At 50.1% G+C, this 21,638-nt stretch overlaps 8 protein-coding genes across 8 annotated transcripts; 3 read left to right on the top strand and 5 right to left on the bottom strand.

The window, feature by feature from the left end:
* Positions 1-7,810: 7,810 nt before the first annotated feature.
* Positions 7,811-8,500, bottom strand: K444DRAFT_615600 (uncharacterized protein). Its single transcript, XM_024880766.1, has one exon. The coding sequence runs from the start codon at positions 8,446-8,448 to the stop codon at positions 8,218-8,220; it is 231 nt and encodes a 76-aa protein (XP_024734037.1). The 5' UTR covers positions 8,449-8,500; the 3' UTR covers positions 7,811-8,217.
* A 201-nt stretch (positions 8,501-8,701) lies between these two features.
* K444DRAFT_47627 (uncharacterized protein) lies at positions 8,702-9,596 on the top strand. The gene has a single exon (XM_024872937.1). It carries the CDS (start codon positions 8,973-8,975, stop codon positions 9,474-9,476), a length of 504 nt encoding a protein of 167 aa, XP_024734036.1. The 5' UTR covers positions 8,702-8,972; the 3' UTR covers positions 9,477-9,596.
* A 2,027-nt stretch (positions 9,597-11,623) lies between these two features.
* On the bottom strand, positions 11,624-12,733 carry K444DRAFT_615594 (uncharacterized protein). Its single transcript, XM_024880765.1, has one exon. It carries the CDS (start codon positions 12,473-12,475, stop codon positions 11,957-11,959), a length of 519 nt encoding a protein of 172 aa, XP_024734035.1. The 5' UTR covers positions 12,476-12,733; the 3' UTR covers positions 11,624-11,956.
* A 717-nt stretch (positions 12,734-13,450) lies between these two features.
* K444DRAFT_665560 (yippee-domain-containing protein) lies at positions 13,451-15,047 on the bottom strand. Its single transcript, XM_024887083.1, has 2 exons — positions 14,796-15,047; positions 13,451-14,713 (listed from the first exon to the last, which is right to left on the bottom strand). The coding sequence occupies exon 2, from the start codon at positions 14,665-14,667 to the stop codon at positions 13,777-13,779; it is 891 nt and encodes a 296-aa protein (XP_024734034.1). The 5' UTR covers positions 14,668-14,713; positions 14,796-15,047; the 3' UTR covers positions 13,451-13,776.
* Positions 15,048-15,862: 815 nt separating this feature from the next.
* Positions 15,863-17,124, top strand: K444DRAFT_654218 (ornithine decarboxylase antizyme; the record flags this gene model as incomplete). The annotated part of the gene is made up of 3 exons (XM_024885931.1): positions 15,863-16,017; positions 16,070-16,510; positions 16,556-17,124. 3 exons carry the CDS (start codon positions 15,863-15,865, stop codon positions 16,761-16,763), a joined length of 804 nt encoding a protein of 267 aa, XP_024734033.1. The 3' UTR covers positions 16,764-17,124.
* A 162-nt stretch (positions 17,125-17,286) lies between these two features.
* K444DRAFT_535344 (uncharacterized protein) lies at positions 17,287-17,472 on the top strand (the record flags this gene model as incomplete). Its single annotated transcript, XM_024875280.1, has 1 exon — positions 17,287-17,472. A coding segment is annotated over one exon (186 nt), but the record flags the coding sequence as incomplete, so codon positions are not given.
* A 517-nt stretch (positions 17,473-17,989) lies between these two features.
* Positions 17,990-19,718, bottom strand: K444DRAFT_535069 (MFS general substrate transporter; the record flags this gene model as incomplete). Its single annotated transcript, XM_024875259.1, has 6 exons — positions 17,990-18,453; positions 18,501-18,607; positions 18,655-19,100; positions 19,146-19,352; positions 19,405-19,473; positions 19,521-19,718. 6 exons carry the CDS (start codon positions 19,716-19,718, stop codon positions 17,990-17,992), a joined length of 1,491 nt encoding a protein of 496 aa, XP_024734031.1.
* An 897-nt stretch (positions 19,719-20,615) lies between these two features.
* Positions 20,616-21,431, bottom strand: K444DRAFT_665557 (uncharacterized protein; the record flags this gene model as incomplete). Its single annotated transcript, XM_024887082.1, has 2 exons — positions 20,616-20,674; positions 20,724-21,431. The coding sequence occupies 2 exons, from the start codon at positions 21,429-21,431 to the stop codon at positions 20,657-20,659; spliced, it is 726 nt and encodes a 241-aa protein (XP_024734030.1). The 3' UTR covers positions 20,616-20,656.
* Between the last annotated feature and the right edge of the window lie 207 nt (positions 21,432-21,638).

Raw genomic sequence — 21,638 nt, 5'->3', positions numbered from 1 at the left:
TCAGAGCCTGCAGGGTGGCTTTCACTGGCAGGCTGGCAGCCGGATTCCACTATCCGCTCCCCAGACTCACTAGTGGGCAATAGAATGCCACATCACCCTCACACTCCCAACGCTTCACTGCAATTCGACACAAAGCCTCCAATCCCATCACCAAATTGAGGCGGTGAGAATGGAAAGCGAAGTTAGCTTTTCCCTTACATCGGTCTGCCTGATGGTGCCTAGGCAACAGCTAAAAGTGCAGTGCTCCAGTTCCGGTGCAGCAAATGGAAAAAAGGAGGCAGTTTACGTGCGTTGCTGCGTCTTGACTCATGGGGAAGGTCTTTGAGGCCTGTCTCTCGTCTGGATGCCAGGAGTGGGACTGTGGGACGGAGTGTTTCCAGTTCGGCAGCGCAGCTGGAAATGGATATTGTGCTGGGCCACGTTGCCGCCGGGTGTTTCCAGAGCTTCCACGAGTGTCTCAGTCCCGGCAAGGGCATGGGGCATGGGGAGGTGAACGGGGGGGAGTGGGGGACATGAGTGAGGCTTACAGGCGTCTGCGTGGGGGAGTACAGAGCGTGGAGGTCATAGCCAAGAGCTGTCATCTTTCAAATCAATCTTCCCCATCTACTCCGTAGACTATCGTTTGCCCCCATCTAACCCCCTTGCCTCCTTTCTTTAGACCAGAGTCAAACGGGAGGGTGAGAGTATCTGTACTTTTCCTCGCGTCTCGTCCTACCAGACAAAATTGTTGCGAGAGGCCCGCACACGAGCTCGGGGGCTCAAAGAGAGGCTGTGTTTCGTTTGCATTGCTAGGAGGACCCGAGCAAACGTAAGGGCGTCTCAGACATCCGATCCCAATGCAACCACAGTGAGAAACCTGGGCCTCCGGGGAAAGACAAGCGGGCCCATCCGTCCGCGATCCCACCGCCCGCGGGAATTGCACACGAACACGCCAGGTGCCTCCCAGCCTGCAAGAGGCACTTGCAATGTTGGATCCGCAGCTCTCGAGCCTGTCTTCATGCTTTGTCTCCTTTGATCTGGCTGAGTAAGTGCCTGCACCGCTCGCTGACTTCGAATGCTAATTGCTGATTCGGAGCCCCGAACCGAAGTCCTTTGCCTCCTCACTGCGTGTAGGTTCTGTCCGAGAGCTCGACTCCGATTTGGCCAGCAGTTGCGAATGAATTGACAGCGGTAGGGTACAGTACGTTTTGATTCAGTGCCTAAAATACTTCTCACGAACACGAAGAAACAGCTCCGTGAGATCAGCCATACCCGCCTCTTTGCATCTCTTCAATTTACCCCCTTTTATCCGACGGCTGTTGCTGCAACTTGCAAGCTCACCACGAGGGCAGATATACTCCGAGATTTCGGAATAGAATGATTTCATGAATTTATCATATTTCATCCCAGCCCCATCTGAGATCATCCATGATCATCTCGTGCACATTTATCCTTCCTGCCATGCATGCGTCCAGACCCGGAACCCATGACACGACCCATGCATTACCCCGGATTTTCCCCAGATCAACCTCGGCGCCTTCCAAATATTTTTAAATATCCATCAAATAGCCTCATCTCGATGTCACATATTCTGTCCCAGTTCCGTGCCAGTTCATAAGGCTGAATACCATCGTCATCCACTTAGTACAATAAAGCACCATAGTGGACCACACCTGCTAAAAAGCCGTCTACCTGAACCTACCACTACTTCACACTCTCCCTTCCGTGCAGACTTCCAGAACCTCCAAGCCCCCACCTTCGCAAGGTTTCCGCGGAGCATATGCTACCTTAAACAGAGTAGTTCGTCTGGAGCTTGAGGACGGTCTCTCCTTTCCCTCACCAGCTGTTCGACGCGTGGCATTCCAGGTCCAGCTCTCCCCTCCATCTCCAAAGTCGCGTGGCGGACGGTGGAACGTTAGGCCTCGAGATGCCGCGCTGCCTCGGTTTTGACTCCTTTCGGCAACGTGAGTGAGGTCAAGTGTTTGTTTGGTTGCACTGGATGGGCAGCTATGCTTAATCTTGCAGGTGTGAGGGATGCTGGATGCTGGATGTGGGAGGGCTTTGGTACTCGGTGAGCAGAGGCGAGGCTTTGGAGGGGGTGAGTCAGGTAGCCTTGTGCAGATGAGTTGTCGGGATCTTTCTGGGCAGCCTTGTGAACTTGCAAGAGCTGTCGAGGCTGGAGATCCGCACTGCAATTTTAGCGTCGTCAAGGAGGATCTCTTCCATTCTCCTGATTGAACGCCTTAGCCATGCCAGTAACCCGCCATCTCAAAAAATCCGAATCAAATCAAACATTACAACTCACAAATGCTACAAACACTCATCCCCATAAAGCTCAACCTTGAATTTATATCACAAGTCATCAGTCACTAAAACAAAGTCACGAAGTCAAACGCAATATGATTGAAATGTATGTCCATTATTGCTACGTATCGACTACTGTAGTCTACGGACAAATCAGCCTCTTCTCAGAAGCTTTCCGCAATACAATCAGAACACCTGCATATCCATGCGGTATGCGGCAAGCAAGCTAAACGCCTCTCTTCCGTGCTTTCAATACCATGCGGTAAATGCAACGATCAAGTCCACCCCCTTAACGCCATGCAATGCTGAAGTTTGTTTGTCTATATGCCATATCTCGATTCAAGATCTCAATCTCATAATACTGAGTGAGATGATGTCCGCGGCGAAGAAGTGAGAGAAAGCCTCATGCTCATAACTCTCTGTAGTCACTTGGGCGAACTCTCTTCTGGCGTCCCTGGTGACGATGGGGATTCACAGGCTTGCGAAAGTACGCATTATCCTCTTCATTCGGCAACGGCTCCGCGAACACTGTCTTCTGCTGATTTGGGAACGCTCCAATTGCTCCATTCGCATTGCCACCATTCTGTGCTCCACCGCCATTCAGAATCCCATTCCCAGCCCCCATATTTCCGTTCATCATTCCAATATTGTTCATCCCGCCAAACCCGCCAGCGCCAGGATTGTACATGTTAGGGAAGCCATTGAAACCATTCATTCCATTCATTCCCATCATAGGGTTCATGGGCATCATCGGCATGGCGTTTGGCATCATAGGGAAACCATTCATCATGTTGTTCGGCATGGCAGGGAAACCATTACCGCCGTAGAAATTGTTCGGCATGTTCATGTTGAAGGACATATTTGGGAAACCGGCCATACCATTCATCATTTGCTGTTGTTGGAGAACGGCTTGCTTCTGGGCTTCTTGTTGCTGCATTGCCTTGGGTCCCTTGGGGATCTTGGGATTCTCGAGGAGTTCGTCGGCCGGACGTTTCTTGGAGACAGGTTCGTTCTTCACAGGTGACTTTTCAGTAATAGGAGTCGAGGTTGAGACTGGTGGTGACTTGGCCTGTGATTTAGTATCGGCAGGTGACTTTGGAGTCGGCGATTTCGATTTGGCCTTTTGGACCTCAGTCGGAGTTGATTCTGGTTTTACGCTTGGACTTCGCGATCGCTCCTTTTCTCTTTCCTTCTTCGCGGCAGCATTCTTCTCTTCCAGGTATGCCTTTATCTTCGCAGATGTCTCATCGTCAGGCTTAAGATCATCAATCAACACTCCTTCAGTCTGACAGCCAGGACATGTGAAGTCGCTCTCGATGAGCGCGTTAGTAATGCAATCATTGCAGTACGTCTTCTCACAACAGGGCGTCTTCATTGGGTCTATGAATACTCTCTTGTCGATCGAACACTCCAGCCCCCTATCCTGCAACTCCTTATCTCCAAGCGCAGCAGCCTTTTGTGCAGCAACAGAAGACTTCGTCTTTTCTTGAAATTTGTCCCAGGACGCCTTATCTGGCTCTGCAATCACGAACTGACCCTCTGCATTAAGCATGATACCAGAAGGTGGTTTTGCATCATCCGATGCATCGCCAGTAAGAGCCGGTTTCTCCACAGTCTTCAGAAACGATCTTGGAATACCGGTCGTACGCTTGATACGAGGCTTGTTCTCATAGTTGGGATCATCGTTCGTAGGACACTCCTTGATCCAATGTCCCTTCTCTCCACACCGATAACAAATATAGCCTGGGGGAGGGGGGTTATCTGAATTCGCGCCTGGCTTCTTGCCCATGAAGTGGACTTTTGTTTGTCTAGTTAGGTTAGTATGAATTGATACAGGACCATAGATCGCGACTTACTTGGCCGCCTCTGCTTGTTGTGCACTCCACTGCTCGCTTTGAGCTTGGAACATGGCCGCCATTCGTTCCTCTTCCGTCATGGAGCTGTTCATCTGTGTAGGACCATTGGTGCTCGCGGCTGGCTTCGCCTTGCTCGCCTGCTCCTTTCGTGACGAGTTCTTTGCATTGACTGGCATTTTACCTGTCACATATCTGTTGGCTTTGCCGGCGCCCTTCTTGATGGCGGGCAGTCGGCGGGCGAGGACTGTTGTAGATCGAGGAATGATAGCAGTGTCATCATCATATTCTGGTTTCTAGTTAGCAATACGTCCAGTGAACTTATAGCAAGGAGAACTTACCTTCTTTGCCATCGTCGCTGAACACTGCAAGGTCGAAGTCGGTTCCATCACCAAGGCCGCTCTTGATGATGATATCACGTTTGAGCTCAAATACAGAGATACCGGTACCATCAAACTCCAGTCTGGTAGGTTCCTTCTGGGACTTGAACCTGTAAAATACGGAGGACGTCATGATTTCAAGATGTGAAGTGAACGGTGAGTCGTAGTCGAGATGTGTGTGTCGGAGAAGCTGATCGTATCGTATTTGAAGTCTGAAGAGCGCAGAACGCAACTATTCTGAAGCACTTATTGAACGCAAGCAGTGCTCAGAGATCAGTGATCGAAGAGGAAGGGACAGGGACAAGGGTTCGTGAAATGCGACCGTATGCAAGATCAGGATTCTTCTTTTTTCCGTTCAGGAGAACGAGGTGAAATCAAATCTGATTGCAATCACTGGAGATAACTCTGGTGACACGAACAACAAGCTCTGAGAGAAAGGAAATGATGTACAAGATTGCAGCAGAGCTGCGATGTGCGACGTTCTGAGATTGATTGTTGGCTCCTCCACAATACCAGCTGAACCGCCACGACTCCTATTGTGCCCACCAACTATTGTTCCTCCCCCACTTCTGACGGACAATGAGCGAAAGCAGGGACCTCAGTATGCGCTTCTGATGCCAGATCTGATGATCCGGCGTTGGTGCTGTGTATCGCGATGGTGATTGTTGGTGTTGTTGGATGAAGGTGAGAAGGGGCAGCAGGAAGGTTCTTGATCAAAGAAATGGACGCTGGGTTTGTCAGCGCGCTAAATCCTGATAAAGGCTAGCGTCAAAATCACCTGACTAACCTCCTTTAACCACCCCCCACGTGGACAATGAGGACCTCCAGTCCAAGGACTTATTCAAAGACATTTTTTCATTCACGAAATAGCCAGCGTGTCTGCCTCTTGGGCTGGTCGCCATTTAATCAGGAAAATACTCACCGTAAGTCTTGATACATTGAAGCTTCGACCATTTTCTCATGGTTTCCAAGATGTCGACTAGGAGGTTTCAAATCACCATGTACATATTGTCATCGAATCTACCAGCCATCAACCACCTCGCTCAATCTGAGCACCACTTCCTTCAGTCTCTCCGCCTCTCTCTATCCTCTTCCTCTCCCCATCATCCTCACCGCTCGTCCACTCCGCCCACCACCGCAATTCTTGTTGCCAACCTTCCAAGGGCGGGCATCTCTCCCTCGCTTCTCTTCTCCTCTCCTTCCTGCAATTGGGGCACCACAAATGAATGGAGCGAACCCGAAGGTTACTTTGGAATGAGACCATGGAAGCGGTGCTGGCAGTCCTTTCAGACCCGCTATCCGCTCACCGTTCTTATCCATAAACGATTTCGGTTCCTTGAAACACGCTGAGGCTCTCTTGGCATCCTCATGGCCACATCTGTGATGTACCACGATGGTCTCGCACATCTTCGTTTGGGGAGTGGAGTGACGTGAGGAGGTGGATAAAAATAGTTGAGGTTAGGTGTCTTTTCTCTAAACTAAGCTACCCAGCTCTCGCGAGAGGGCACTCGATATCGGCTGAAAGTTTCGAACGGGGACCTGGCCCCCAGGTTCTCTCTTCTCGAAAATGACCGTCTCGTCGGAATCGATTGTCAATGGAGAGTATTGACAGAGGCTCAATTGGCTAGCTCTTGTCTTGACAATGGTTGTCACGTCTGAAACGTTTGATGAGTTGGAAGTTGTGGTTGAGACTCCTGGTTGAAAGCAGAGAAGCGCTTGGTAAATTTGTTGTGGCAAGCAAGCAAAAAAAGAAGAATCTTCAGAGTTCGGAAAATTCACACACTTCTTCTCGGTGCGAGAGATCAACTATAGAAATCATCGCGAGTAACTGCATTACACCCTTATCGCTAACATTCGTTGTGGATTCGCCCGACTCCTTGGTGCTTTGGCCAGAGACATCCTCCCCAGCTTCTTGTTATTGCAAAGCCAGGTTCCTGAATCATTGTCGGAATTCTCAAAGATTCAGTCATTGACAGTAATTTCCTGGTCAAACAACAAGCATTGCTTCTCTCATGTGCTTGCCTCGTGTTGCTTCGCCAGGTCCTGCAACACTTTCAGGCGTTTCTGTCGTTCCTTCACAGCCGTTGCCTCCTTCACCGCCCAACCGGGGTGGCAGGCAGCTCGACTGGGTTAGCATAGCTATTGACGTCTTCAGCATCAGCCTCAACAGGTTCCCATCCACGTTCGTGAGCCGCAACGATCATGTCAACAGACCGGTCATTGATTGGGTCAAGTCCATAAGCCATGCCATACAAATCGAGCGCTCGTTGAGTGGACGAGCGGCGAGAGTTAGACGGGATGCCGTCGTAGGACTGGGGTCGATGATTGCCTTCTTGACTTAAGACAATGTAACTTGTTAAAGGCTTGCCCACAACTGGGACTGCGACATGAATGCTTGCCGTTGTTGGAGAATATTGTTGACGACTATTCCTGAGTCTTAGCTCCGAGGATGTTGTCGGCGAAGGTAGAGGGCTGAATCGAGAGTGAGGGAACTCGCCGTCGCCGTCAAGAGCAATAGGAGTGTCGTTATTTGGGGAACCACAGCGACCACAGAGTAAACTCCCACTTAGTTCGACACGGGGAGCGAGCCGAGTCCGTGGCTGCAGGAGCCTTCTTGGGAGCAGTGCCTTTGCCGACGCCCTTCTTAGTGGTAACAAGCTTCTTTACGGGAGCCGTACCCTTCTTGGCAGCAGGCTTCTTGGTGGATTCTTCCGCGTCAGAAGTGTCCTCAGCGGCAGTTGCCTTGCCCTTCTTGGTAGCGGTAGCCTTCTTGACGGGAGGCTTCTTCGGGGACTCTTCGACTGTCTGGCCACGCGGCGCTGTTGTGTAGCGGGCTTGACTCTCCTCTCTTTCCGTGGAGGAAATTTATACATAACGAGATCCTTCCTTCTTGCTCGAGGGTGCCAAAAAGAGGGAAATTTCAAGCACGGCAGGGAGTACATCAGCATCTCAATTATCCACAAACGAAGCTGCCAATATAGACTCCGACACGGGAAATTGGGTTACTCAAAGCCAGGTTGGAAGGAATCGTCACTTACCTCCCACCACTCTGTTCCGCCAACTTCTGGGTCTCCTGGGAGTTCCATCACTTTGGTAGCCACCAGAGTGGCATAACGCAGTGAGCATGGAAGCCAAACCGCGGCACCGACTCTTCCCAGCCCTTCTTGAAAACGAATAGTTTGTGCCAGCTTTCGCATTGATCAGCATCTCCTGTCCCAAGGATTCATCTTCGCCGGCTTTTTTCTCTGGTTGCTTGCCAAAAAAAAACTTGCCGATGAACTTTGTGCCTCCTTGATTCTTCTCCATTGATGGAAACGAGGCCTTGGTGCGAATGGTTCTCGGATGGCCAAGCACATAGTTTGTTAGCTTTCTTGAGATATTATCCTTGAATCACCGAGTTCTTTTCTCAACTCGGTGTCGACGGCTTCCCAGCCCTCTTGATTATCTTCTTGATGAGATGTGGTATCTCCTGACACCTCATTGGCTGGTTGTTGCGTTGGTCGAGCGTGCGTCTGGATTGGGAGGCGGATACCATTGGCATCGTTATCGTTATTTGGATGGTCGTGCCATCTCTTCTCGAAGTTCCTTTTCGCTGCACGTCTCAATAATCTGAACACCGATCTCGCGTACGGATGTACCCGAAGACTTGGCAGCTTCGGCTTATTAGTCTCTGAGGGAGTGTGTGAATGTCACACCAATGGTTAGACCAATTCCAAAGACACTTGGGGCCAAAGAAAGGAGCGAATCTGAATTGTCTTTGAAGAGTGCTCCTCGGGAAGGAAAGCCTTCTTCTCTGCGGGGTGCATATGGGAGCCTTGGTGTGATGTGTCGTTTGGTCGGATAAGTATAGTAGGCGTCAAGTTGTCCAAGTGTGCTATGCGACCAATGTCTCCGACCTCCTGTCCCAAAGGCCATTGTGCCTTGGTGACCATGAACAGTCTCGCTGGTACTCCCTGAAAAAGGAAGCCGCTTAATATTTCGGCACTCGGATTTGGATTCTCCACGGTAACGTAACTGATGGTGGAGATGACGGCGGAGGCCGCGGTACTCTCGACGAAGGATGCTGGAATCTGTCCTTGCGCATGTCTAGTAAAAAGCTTTCGGAACGACACTAGTCGATGCCTTTCGTCATCATATTCAACTTTGGTTGAATACCCTCAAGGTCCCTGCGGCAATCGTTTCCACAGACGGCTGGCTCGTCGAAAGCATAACTCTCGTCTCTAGATGTCGGAAATCTAGCTTGACAGCTTCCGCAGGTGGCGAGGAGACCATTGGCATCACCCGCATTCCAATTCGGGTCAATGGAGGCTTTGAGGAGGAGATCTTGTTTGTTCATGTCATCGTAGATTGCGGGAAGCTTCATGTTGTCTGTCGTTCCGAGGGCTGCCTCGATGTAGAAGAGCATGCTCAAAAGGTATGAGGCTATATGCTCTCTCAGAACAGATGAGGAAAGCCGATGGAGAACATGGGTTCTGCCAGGCATCGGATTTCTTCGTCGATACTGATCACTTCGGAAGCTGGTCTGCCGACCCGTTGTGGCGAAGATGGCGGCACCTTTCGGTTGTTGTTGTATGGCCGGACAACAAGATCCATTCATTTCTTCACGAAGAACTCGATCTCCTGGACCGTCTGGATATCTCCGTGCCCTGGGAAGAGTTCCTTTTCTTCTTTAACAGCCTATCACTCTGAAATCGGCAAGACGGCAGTCTCTCCTCATGCCCATGGGGTCTTGGCCTTCGGAACGGTCCCAAGACAATGCCAGCCTTCCGAAGTTCACGCGGACCATTTTCTGGATGGATGGGACACATGTAACCTAGAGCGCAGTCGCCGGCTTCGTACTCGCCTTGAAGGCTCTCCCGTAGGCGACATCGAGTGGGATAGGTGGCATCGTTCTCCCGTTCCGCCTTTCAAGGGTGACCATTGTGGTTGCAGTTGCAGTTGCGCCGCTATCACATCCTAGAGTTGGGGTGGGAGAACGAATGACCTGCTCGGCCTTCACGTTGGATACCGTAGGCATAGGCAACGTCGAACCCTTGAGAAAAAGAAGCCGCCATGATAACTTGAAGCCTGACGTGCGGCTTCCTATTGCCATACGCATGTCAGCGAAGCTTTGTGGATTGTTGAAGAAGCTGTTGTTATGCGACTCTGAAGACGATGGAGACATGGGTCGCTATGAGGACCAAAGTTGTTCTGGCTGTTGATGAAGCGTCGAGAGTCCATCATCGGGTCCGGTGCGTTCTCGACCTCCCTTGAAAATCCACGGAAAGGAATAGTTGATTTGCTCAGAAACATCCTTGTCATCTTCAACCCAGTCATAGTCTCCTCGATTGTCTTTTGCTCTTGGCCTTCTTGGCCTTGGAAGGACAGCTCATCTGGCAAGAAACGCTCCACTCGATCGATAACTCCTTGTGTGTCCAGATGTCCTTTTAAAGGCTCTAATGAGGACAGACATTGAAGGTATTTTCCTGGTTAGTTGCTGCTTGGCAGGAGGAGGAGATTGAGGCTCAGTAGAACGCTTGCCGTTGGCCTTGCTTTTAGAAGCAGGTAAAGATTTCATGCCAAGTCGTACTCATAACCGCAGTAGGTCCCCAAGGTGTCTCTAGAATCCTCGCACTTTGGACACCGTTCACTTCAAAGACACCGTTCACTTCAAAGACACCGTTCACTTCAAAGACACCGTTCACTTCAAAGACACCGTTCACTTCAAAGACACCGTTCACTTCAAGACACCGCTCACTTCAAAGACACCGCTCACCTCAAAGCCACCGCTCACCTCAAACACACCGTTCACTTCAAAGACACCGCTCACCTTGATGACACAGTTGATTTCAAAGAAATCGTTCATTTTGACAGAGAAGTGCGACCACCTGCAACGACAAGGCCATTTCTGCTGCCCAATATTACATCGCGTGTTCCGATTGCTCGCCCCATGCAACAGGCAGAATCCGTGGTGCTAGGTAAGGCCTCAATCAATCGAAGCACCGAGGCGGCGGAGTGTCTCGATGAGCAGGTTGTCCGCGGAGGATGCTGCCCCAGGATGAGGATTGCATACATCATTACTGCCGAGCGAGGTGCTGTAAGGGTCGGATTGGCAGCGAGGAGGGTGTAGGTCTCGGTGACAGTGAGAGAACCGTAACCAAACGGGCACTTGCTGTTGCTGCCAACAATGAGAAGGTCTGCATGCCTAGCTAGTTATGTGAGGGGGTGCCTTCGGGCGGATCCGAAGTTGCTCAAGACATCCGTGACCGTGGTGGTGATATCGGAGCTTGAGTACTCGGCAGCGGCTACAGATTCGTCAATAAGGGTTTCCTTGATAGTTGCTGGTTCTTCAACTTACCTTGGGAGAAGAACAAGAGAACCGAACGGATTGCTCAAGACGAGGGCTTGAGTTTTGCGTCTTGGAATAGTTTGTGGGTAGCCGCGCGTTGCAAGGACTGCCGTGCAGAGAGATGAAGAGATCGCCGAGGTTAATGTATTGGGAACGCTCTTTCAGCATCCGGTTGCCCCTGGCAGCAGAGATTGCGGTATTTGAGAGGTGTGTGCCATCCATGGTACGGAGAATCCAGGAAAGTCGCCCCATGTTCTTTCTGATCAGGAAACCCAAGTCTGTGTGAGTCCTTTCTCCATTCCACTTCAGAGAACATACCTTTCGTTGAACATCACATTGCACGCCGAAGCGGCTAAGGTTTAGGGTCTCTGTTTTATCTCAAGAAGCTAACAAGTACAAGATTTTCTCCAACAACATTATGTCCCCTCTCTTGCGTTTGTTGGTGGCTGAGTGTGGGAGTGACATGTCCCACCCGGACCCGTGGTCGGAGGGAGACGTGTCAAACTTTCCCCCTGCTGCTTGAACTTTTGCTCGGCTCTCCGTACGGAGCCTTGAGATGTCTAATGTCTTTGGCTTTAAAGGAGATTCGAAGAGTGGAGGGTCCGATGCGCTTTCCAGGAAGAGCCGAAGTAGGCTTTGTTGCCAATTTCTCAGAGGATATGGAAAGCTTGATAGGCAAGGAGGATATCTCCTTAGATGTAACTTCATCCGCTGAGCCAAATTATATCATTGCAGGAGTGGCGTCTTCTTCCTCGACCTCATCTCTGCGCTCAACCTTCGCGCAAATCTTCCTGGCAGACCGCGTAGTTCAAAGCAGGCCTTGAAACTCTTCCTGCAGATGGTTCAAAGAGCGAGTTAGAATAGGTTGACCAAAATCGAAGATGGTTGGCAAGGCTAGAAGGCAAGTTGAAGTGCAGAAGATGTCGAGACTTGGAAGGTGTCTGGAGGGAGGCAGCGGTTGGGCTTCTGCGCTGCTCTGCCTGGAAAGAACAACCTGTTCCACTCGACTTGTACTGTGGCGGTAAATGGGGCCGCTGCAATATCGCTTAGGCAGATCGAGGATGCTCTGGTGGATCCATTGAGCAGCGTTGTCATTGTCCAGGTGGGGGAGATCAAGTCGGAGGCATTGGACGTTTGATAGGTCGAACTTGGCAGAGAATATTGGTGGGGCACTGCACGGTTAGCAGGGGCTCAGCACTGCATGGAGGATGCTTACCTAGGGGATGGGTGCCAACGCCAGATCGAGCGCAACAGAGTCTCTTGTTAGTGTACTTGCGAGGAGGAACAAGAGAGATGTCCTCGGGAGCGAAGCCGAGGCTGTTGTACCTGTTTCGAGTCTGTAATATTGATCCATCTGCAGGGGCAAGGTAGAGGTTGAACCTGCCTTTCGAGTTTAACCCCGAATGGCCTCGACTGCGAACTTGTAAGAAGGCTTTAGTACAGTAAGTGCAGCGGTAGTAAAGGCACGGATGCCTAGATCTTCTTCTTTGATGATGGTTGTATAGGAAGAGATAGATGGAGTGGGGCTTGAGAGGTGCTCGGGTTGCGGCGATCGGTGTCAGGGCGAGGGTCAGGTCAGGTAAGGAGGAGTCGTTGATGCAACAGAGGATGTGAGAGAAAAGCTTGGCCATATCGTCAAGCATGTCTTCATGACGCTCTCCATAGTACTTGATGCTTTGCTTGTGTGTGCTTTGATGCAAGAAATTGGTTGGGATTGGGTGGAGGCAAGATGCATGTGATATTCTTGAGGAGGGGAGAACGAGTTCAGAAAATTATTCGTGGGAGGAGCTAAATGAGCATCGCTGCGCTCCGCAAACACCAACACGGCAGTCTTCTCGATATTGGTCATGAGGAGCGGAGTCAGGTGATGGCCACAGCTTGGACCGCCCCAAGTTTGTTAGTTTTTGACGTCTTGGGTGCATTCCAGACGTTGATTCTTTCTTGCTGTTTACTTCTTTAATAGTTGGTTATTTGTTCTTCAAACTGTGCTATTTGCTAGAGGAGAGCAGCAGCATGTGTCGGTATGAGTCGAAGAGGAATCCTTATTGCTCGCATGAGCAAATCCCTACCTTCCAAAGCTCCTTAGCATCTTTCTTCTTAACAACAATGTGGTATTGTGTCTTTTATTCCTCTAATAATCTTGTTGCCCACATGAGTGTGCATGTGCGGGTTGGTAAGTGTCGAATAGCAGCCTCCATTACTTGCACAGGCAAATTACTTTGGAATAACGATACGTCTTTGTGTCTATTTATTCCTCTAAAGTCGAAGAAGCTGGCGAATCGTCGAATAGGAACCCACCTTAGTTTCAGAAACAGGTTTCTAACCCCCAAGGCGACCTAGCGCCTGCATTTTAACCACAAGTTTTCTTTCTGTCTCTCCTTAAGAGTTGCCCAACTTCTTTTTCTCGAACAAGTGCATCTCCAAACAAAACATCGCTTAGTTCGACGCTACTGGTAACCGAAGGGGCTGACTCTTGCTTCCCCTTCGGATCTGGCAATCTGGAATATCATTGGTTAATATCCGATTCTCTGTGCTCATTTATAGTTCTCTTTGAGCAAAGCATTGTGCGAGATGGACTAAGATTTAAAGGCAAGCATGCATCCCTACAACTGGCTCCTCTTTGTAATATCATTGTTGTAATTCATATGGGGGTATATGCTGCTAACTAAATCCTAAGACAACCGATGCCAAAACCCAGACCAAAATTAGGGAGAGAATCTAAACATTAAGCCATGCTGGTGAATAAGTATCGCATAACTCCGAATCCGTTCCAGAATGAAAACTCAGACCGCCTGACCTCATTGCTCTAATCTTGCTGCCGCCTTCTGATGGGTATATTGCTGCACCATTGCTCCTCCCGAATCCTGCTCTCCAAACCATTAATTAACGTTACCCATTTGACTCGTTGAAAGCTCATTAGAAGCCATTACCATCAACTCTCCTTCTTCCTGCCCACCCTTCTCGCTCTCCGCTTAGCCACCACCTCCGGATCCCAAACCCCAGCGAAAAGATCCTCACACTCATCCTCATCCTCACTATCAAAGACCACGACTTCCTCTCCCTCTTTTGCTTGCCCATTCTCCCTCCCATCCAACATCCCATCCTCCGCCGCACTCCCCACAACACCAACATCCTCCCACCCCAACCCCAGCACAACCCTCTTCATCTCCAAAATAAACTTCCCAATCTTATACTTCTGCGCCGCCTCTTTGGCATCCACGTATTTCCACCCCAGCACCGTGCCACAAATCGTGCAGCTCACATCCGCAACAACATGTTGCCCTGTCAATAACTCCCTATTAACATTCCTCCCCACCTTCGTATTGACCAAATCAGTAACCTTCTTATTCCCCTCTTTCTTCGTTGAGTTTGAGATTGTGTAAGGTGGAGAAGGGGGAGGTGAGACGAGGTATGCGCGGCCATGCCGTCCCGTGAAGCCTTTACTAACCACCTGGCTCGCGAGCGCGATGTCCGTTGCGCAGTTTAAGCAGCGGAGGGTATTAGGCTGTGCGCGCTGTAAGCCACGGGTCTCTTCTTCCTGCTCGTCGTCTAAATGTGTCACATTCTTATTCCCGAACGGTCCACTGTACTCTGGGATCTTGGAGAGCGCGGCGCGCAGCACAGCTTTCGCGGATGTTGGGGAGGAGGGGAGGATGAAGTGCGCGGAGGGCGGAGAGGAGGAGGGTGTTGTTGCGGGAGAAGAGGTTGCTGAGCTGGAGAGGGAGGGTGGTGGGTAGGAGGAGGTCGAGGAGCGTCGGCGGAAGGGGAAGGAGAGCGAGGGAAGGAGGTACGTTGCGAAGGGGGGCCGTGGTTCCGGCGCCATCTTGTCTGCTGTTGGGTAATGTTTTGAGGAGTTCTTGCTGTGATATCTGCCTCAAGTCCACCAATTAGTCAGTTCCAAGCACTTGTCCGGACTTCGGAAGTGCGCGGCTATGGCAGAACTTGACTTACAATGGTCACTGTGACGAAATACACGCCCTAGCTTAAGTTGTAGTAAAGTTCGGAGTCATGTCGTCGTCGGTCCCCTAGTGTTGCCAGGCGGTTGAGCCTTTTCTAGGGAAAGGGAGTCATATGTAGAGCGGTCCGATGGCGCGAGCACTTTGTGCCTGTATGCGGTGTGGAGGGGTTGTGTGCTGGCTGATCGTCAGATCATGTACCCAACTCCGAGCCTCGCAGCCCCTCATTGGCTTATCTTATCGAAACACCCCTGCAGATTTTATATTATTGAAAGTCCCCCTTCCCTCTTGAGCATTTTATATTTTTATTAATTATCCTCGTCTGCTGGATTGTGATGTTACAATATGCGTAGTATGAGGGAACATCGGAGGTCGGTTCCGGCAACTCAAGGCGAGTTCATCTGGTGAGGGGTGAAACGATCGTGAAAGGCTGTAACTCCGCGCTTACCAGTGATCAGCTGCACCATGTGATGTCTGCGTGACTTATAAAGCAGAACCATAGGTTGGCAATGCACATACAGTAGTGATCGACGATCTGGATGTATCCATTTTAAGAGAGAGGTTTTATGTCCATGGTCTGAATGGCCCCTAAAGAGAAGAACGGGACGGAAGTCCAGACCGAGGCACCCCCGAGGCACCCTCGTGAAGCACCCCGAGTCATGATAGACCCCTCGAATGCTCTCTCCTACTCATGGATGCTTCCATATTCCATGAGGTTCATGCAGGAAGTCGAATCCAGCTGTGTGAATTTCGAACTCGACGGACAAATCAAGCCGATCGCCTGGCCAGAACGTGCTGAGCTGTGATTGGTTGGCGTCAAACACGTGATGCTGCTAAGCTTTTCTTAATTAGCGGGGCGTTGCTTGATCATGAAATCGACTCCAACGACACTTCATCCCAACTTCACCGCTGATCTTCGACCCCAACAAATCAATCAAGCACTCCAATCTTCGAACGCCCCATCAAACACCTTCATCTCCAATCGATCCAGTCCTCGACCGACGATCTCCAGCCTTACCTTCACACCCTCCACCAACGCAACCGTGGCAAAAATCGACAGCAATGGCTCCCAGCAGAAACAACAATCATAATAGTAGTAATCGCAATGGCGAGAGCGTAGGCCGCACCGCCAGCATTCTCGCCTCTGCCTACTGCGTCGACGCCTCTGCTCGCCTCACGGGCTTCCACTACTCCACTACCGGGGCCGGCGGGGCACTGTGGTTTCCCTGAGGTCCTGGGGATCTCAGGGATTCCCTCACCACCATCAAGTCCCCCTCTCGCAGCCCTGACGTCTGCCAACGAGCTCGCGCTCATCTCCGAGCCCAGCAACTCTGGCACCAAGAAGCGCGAATCCGATGGCAGGAAGAGGAGCAGTAGAGGGGGGGCAGCGTACCACATCCGGGAAGAGTGTGAGAGACTCTTCTGCGAGACCATGAAAGCCGTATTCCTTGGTGAAGAAGGAAAGGCGGCGCATAATGGCTCTATCGTGATGGGTACGAACGCGCATTCACCTCCTGACGAAAGTGTGGGTGCGTACGACAACAATTACTTTGCCAATGGCAAAGGAGGACAGGCTATGGATGCTTGGCTTGAGGTCTGGGACTACTCTAGTGGTTGCAGCTTCCGGGTATTCGTGGGTGGAAATGGAGAGAACAAGTCGCTATTTGCATTCTTTGATTCTGCGGTCGTTGGATCCGATTTGAAACAAGGGTATGTTGTCTCCCACATCACATCACATAAATCTAACATATGTAGGCTCATGGCTCTCATCGAACTCGCCGAAACGGTCTTCGCCGTCTCTCAGGTAGTCATCTGCCTCGATCGATCCGTGCAAGAGACCGAACGCAAATCTTTCATGAAAAGTCTTCGATGGGTCGGATTCGAGTTGATTACATTGGACCTGTGGGCGAACGATATCGATGTCACAAGTGACAAATGGCTTTTCTTAGGCATGGAAATATGATTCTCACAATGGAAAGGCGCTGGCGTACCGGTTTCATAAGTACATACTCTCATTAGGTCAAGCATGGTCAAGCATTGCCTGGGTTCGCGGCGGATTCTGATTCATTTTCATAGCGGGGTGCCTGCTGTACGTATGGATTTTCCCTGTTTGTAATCAAAACGGCCGCACATAGCGAATTGATCTCACTCCCTCGGGTTGCCTTTCACACTCGCAGAAGCCGAGTCCGATGAATTTCAAGTAGTTCAGAGGATGACAAGGGTCTGTCACGTGATTCGTTCACTTCCTCTGAACTTGAAAATCTTGTGAGACATTGAGAGCTGAACATTCATCCGTCTTTTATAGAATCCAGTCCGTCGATCCCAAGTGGGAGACTATAGTGCTGTGACCTTTGCAGCTACCTTTTCTACTCGCGTGTAAAAAATTACTAGGGGCCGCATAAGCAGGTGCAAATGCAAAAAGTAAAAGCCAGATTTTCTTTTTTTAAGAGAGTATATTGCGATCTTGGGGGGGGGGGGTCCCGACCCCATACTCTGCAGGGCGACCGGTCCGCTGTGAGCTTGTGAATGCAAGCTTTGCAGAAAAGCGCTCATACCAAGAATTATCCTATGCCTGGGGAAAGTCTGCGGATGGCTTCAAGCAGATCTACATTGACGAGCATCCATTTCAAGTCGGCATCAATCTATTCGAGGCTTTGGAAACCCTTCGCTAGGCATACTTGCTTGACAGGTATCTCTAGGTCGACAGGTATCTCTAGGTCGACAGGTATCTCTAGGTCGACAGGTATCTCTAGGTCGACAGGTATCTCTAGGTCGACAGCATCTGCATCAACCAAGCTGATAATTAAGAAAAAAGCTCTTAGGTTCAACGGGTGGGAAGAACTTACAGTCAAGCAAGCGATATTCTTGTTTGGCTGGGTCTGGCAGGTGATTCTGGCCACCTTGCGTTCGATTTCATGACCAGCATGTCCCAGAGGCCGTCTCCTGGTCGATGGAATGAGAAGGAACTCGAAACCCCCTTTTTTTTGTGAAGAGAAACCATGCAGCATGAACCGCAGTTAGGAAACATGGCGAGCGAGGCTACATTGGGTAGAAATGGAGGATCACAACACACAAGAGAGGAAGATGCGCATCAGAGAAGATTCATGATTCTATGAAACGGGCTCGGCACAAAAGAGATCCATTTCTGGAAGCACTCCAAAATTCATCATCAAATCCGTCGAACCTCCCTCAGATTCTGAATCTGAAGCCCTTCTTCCCCGCCTCAGTCGTCCCCGAATTGATCGCCCCCTCAACAAAGATGCCAGCATCCAATTTCTTATTCAACCTCACCAGGATCATCCTCAAAATAATCGCCGCCACGATTGCCATCAGAGCCATAGCGCAGTTCACGATCATAGCCACTATATATTTCGGGCTTGCGCTGGGGAGATACATGTAGCTCGCATAGATTGAACTGGTGTTTGAGACAGCGTTGATGAATGCTAGGGCTGCTGCTCGCTTTGCTGGTGGACGAGGCATTGAGTTGCTGATCCAGTGAAGGGCGACTACGTAGCCGGAATATACGCCGGGAACCATGAGCATCATAGCAAAGTATCTAGCTCCTGTGTGGGTCGTCGCAGCCGCCAGGATGTATGCGATCATGGCGAAGCAAAGAGGGACGATAATGTGGAAGAAACGCTCTCCGGTTCGATCTGGGCGATGTCAGTTCGTCAACTCGAACTAGCGCAAGAAGGCTTACCAGCGTGCCACGAATTGAGGAAGGTTGTGATGACTGCCAAAACGTATGGCGGAGCTGTTAATAGCAAAGTGTTCACGTCGTTGTATTTGAGTGTTTTAACCACCGTCCTGGCTGTTGTCAGTTCTGAAGTTCCAAGACTCGAGGGAGAACGTACGGGAAGAAATTCGTCACTGTTCCAGAGGCAACAATGCCAAAGAGCATAAACATGAGAACATAAGTCTTGATGTCAGAGAACGCAAGCTTCAGTCCAACCTTGAAGGATTGATGTTGGCTGTCAATCCAATCGTCCTCGCCTATATCTTCGTCGAGTCGCCAAATAGCCAGTTGACGCTCTTCATCAGTCAACCAGGTCGTAGTTCGCGGGAAGTCTGGCAGAATGAAGTAGCCGAAGGAAGCGATTGCTATGGTAGCCACTCCTTCGATAATGAAGAGCCATTTCCAAGCTAGCATTCCCCTAAGTCCATTCATATGAGCCTTGACGCCGGCTGCGATTAATCCAGAGAATGCGCCGCTGATGAGAGCACCGGAGTAGAACATTGCGGTCCGGAGACCTAGCTCTTTTCGTGTGTACCAGCATGAAAGATAGTACAGGCATCCAGGCTGAGATGGTTAGTTGAAGCTGGAAATTAGAAGAGACAGACTTACAAAGTAAGCAGCTTCTACGAAACCAAGCATGAATCGACATGCAATAAGACCACCAAAGCCTTTACAAGCTGCTGTTGCCGCTGATATCGCACCCCAGACAATCATGCAAGTTGGGAGATAAAGTGAAGGCTTCCCGATCTTGTTCAAGAACAAGTTTGAGGGGACTTGCATGAGAAGGTATCCGACAAATAGGATACTGACAGCTGTCTGGTACATTGGATTAGACTTGGTGGATAATTTGGTCTCCCATGCGACGTACATTGAATTCAGAGCCCTTGAGGTTCAAATCTGTGACAATGCCTGCCAGTTTGGCGGCAGCAATATTATTCTGAAAGTATCAGCAGACACTTCGGTCACAACGCGTCTGCGACTTACTCTGTCCAGATAATTCATGATATACATCAAGATTATCATAGGCATCAACCTGAGATCGATCTTTGCCTTCAATCTCTTTTCAGCAGCATGTCGTTCTTCTGGCGTCCAGTTCCGAATGAACTCTGGAGCTTCAAATCTTCTTGGTGTCGGCACCGCAAGAATTCCAGGATCCCCTCCAACGATGTCAATCTCTTGCATTCGTGCTTTATCCGAGCCTGAATCCATTTCTGGGGCCGAAAGGCCTTTCTCGAAATCATCGTGAGCGGGAGTCATGTTTTATCGCCACGATGGTTCTGCTGGTACAAAGGCACAGGCCGTGAGATCACACAGATTCGCCGGCTTCAATCCGGGGAAACGGGCCTAATATGGAAAGCAAACAACAAGGAACCCCCATCTTTGCTCCTGGTAATATTCATTGCCCCCGGCTGAACAGTTCGGCCTAGCGCACTGGCTCAAGGCTCATTGTGCTGGCAGTTTCATGGAGCCATGTGAAGTTCGCCGTCATCGCGACTGACGTCGAAGATTATCCGCCAGTTAGTGACGGTTGAGGCACGGCACGAGGCCCCAATACTTCGCGGGGTAGGCGCAGAAAAACTGGATCGTGGGGTGTGATTTGCATTTGTTCAGGGATCGGCAACTGAAGGCTTTGGTGGTGATGACCACTGATATTGTTTTGTTCCCCTCGTTTGCCCCAAAACAGGGCCGAAAAGGTGACTGCATGTTGATCCACCATCTCGGGGACGTTACAGCCTTTCAATTGCTCCCCCGCTTCTGTTCCCGGAGTGAGAGGCGGCAATTGGAACTGTTTGTGTAACGATAATGGGCGGGAGGGACTTCGCCTGGAAGGGAGGAAGGGATCGATAGCCGCATCCGATAGCCACATCCGAAATTGAACGATCAATTGACATCAATACTGTTCCGAGTGCAAAACGATCGGGCGTGAAGATCGAGAGCTCCCATTCAAACTTTAACTAGAAAATATACAAGTCAGTAATCGTAAACCTTGCCATCTTAAAGCATTGCTCTAAAATATGTCTGATGCCTCGAGTAAGTAATCCTTATTCATCCCAATCTCGATGCCATCAGACCGTTTCTGTCCTATATTTCAGTCACCGCCTCCAAATGCTCATCTCGACCTAGACCTCACATTTATCCTGAAAAGCAGTCAGCTGAGAAAGTTTCGAAAATGGATTGACTGCTTACCCCTTGATGCTCCAAATCCACAAACTTCCCCTTCTCCCTCCTCGAGATGGCCTCTGCACGCTTCTTATAGGCTCTCTTTCGTCCCGTGGCCTTCAAACCCCCATATCTTTGCTGTCGCTTCCTCTTTCTCTCCCTCTCATATCTAACCTTCTTCTTCTCCTTATTTGCTTCGATCCAAGATTCCTCCCAAAAGTGCAACTCGTCCAATGGTTCGCCCAAATTGAATTCGGGAACATCGCTATTGTCCCATTTTAGTCTACGCTGCTCTGGATATAAATCGTTCATGTCTGCAAGCATCCCGTAATCTCCCCATGGTGTGAGTTGTGGGCAGACTTTGGGTCGGCGGTGGTGCTTTTTTGTCTTTAACATGCGAAGCTTCGGTTGTTCGCTTCTCGTCCGACGAGGGGCTGATTCAATGTTCTTATCCTCGCTCTCATCAAGCTCCCCTCCCGCGATACCGGTTGGACCATAGTTGATTTTCTTGGGCGTTCTCTCGTCTGAGTTGTCGTTATTCTCATTGCCGTCGGAACGTTCCCTGCGTCTGATAGCTCCCTGGGGTGATTCCTTGAAGCCGGACTTGGTGAAAAGTATGATGTTGGGTTTGGGTTTCTGGATATCAAGTGCAGACTGGATGATTTTCAGTATTTTCGGGATGTCTGGTGCATCCGGAAGGGGACATGGTGATGGTACTGAAGTTGTGGAAGTCATGATGAGAGGACAAGACTTGTGTGAAGGGGTGCTGATGGTTTGAGGTTGGTCTTGAAGAGGAAAACGTGGTATGGGTGAGCGGTAGTATTTGTATGCAGGAAAAGTCTATGGTATTGAGACGAAGACCATGTGAAGGAAACTATTGTGTTATTTCGTCACTTGGCTGACACAATAGGACAATAGGAGAGATTGTCCATTTCAAAATTC

The sequence above is a fragment of the Hyaloscypha bicolor genome (assembly GCF_002865645.1).
Source record: "Hyaloscypha bicolor E unplaced genomic scaffold K444scaffold_117, whole genome shotgun sequence".
Lineage (NCBI taxonomy): Eukaryota > Fungi > Ascomycota > Leotiomycetes > Helotiales > Hyaloscyphaceae > Hyaloscypha > Hyaloscypha bicolor.
The sequence above is the reverse complement of the archived record's forward strand: the minus strand, read 5'-3'. Positions and strand labels throughout refer to the sequence as shown.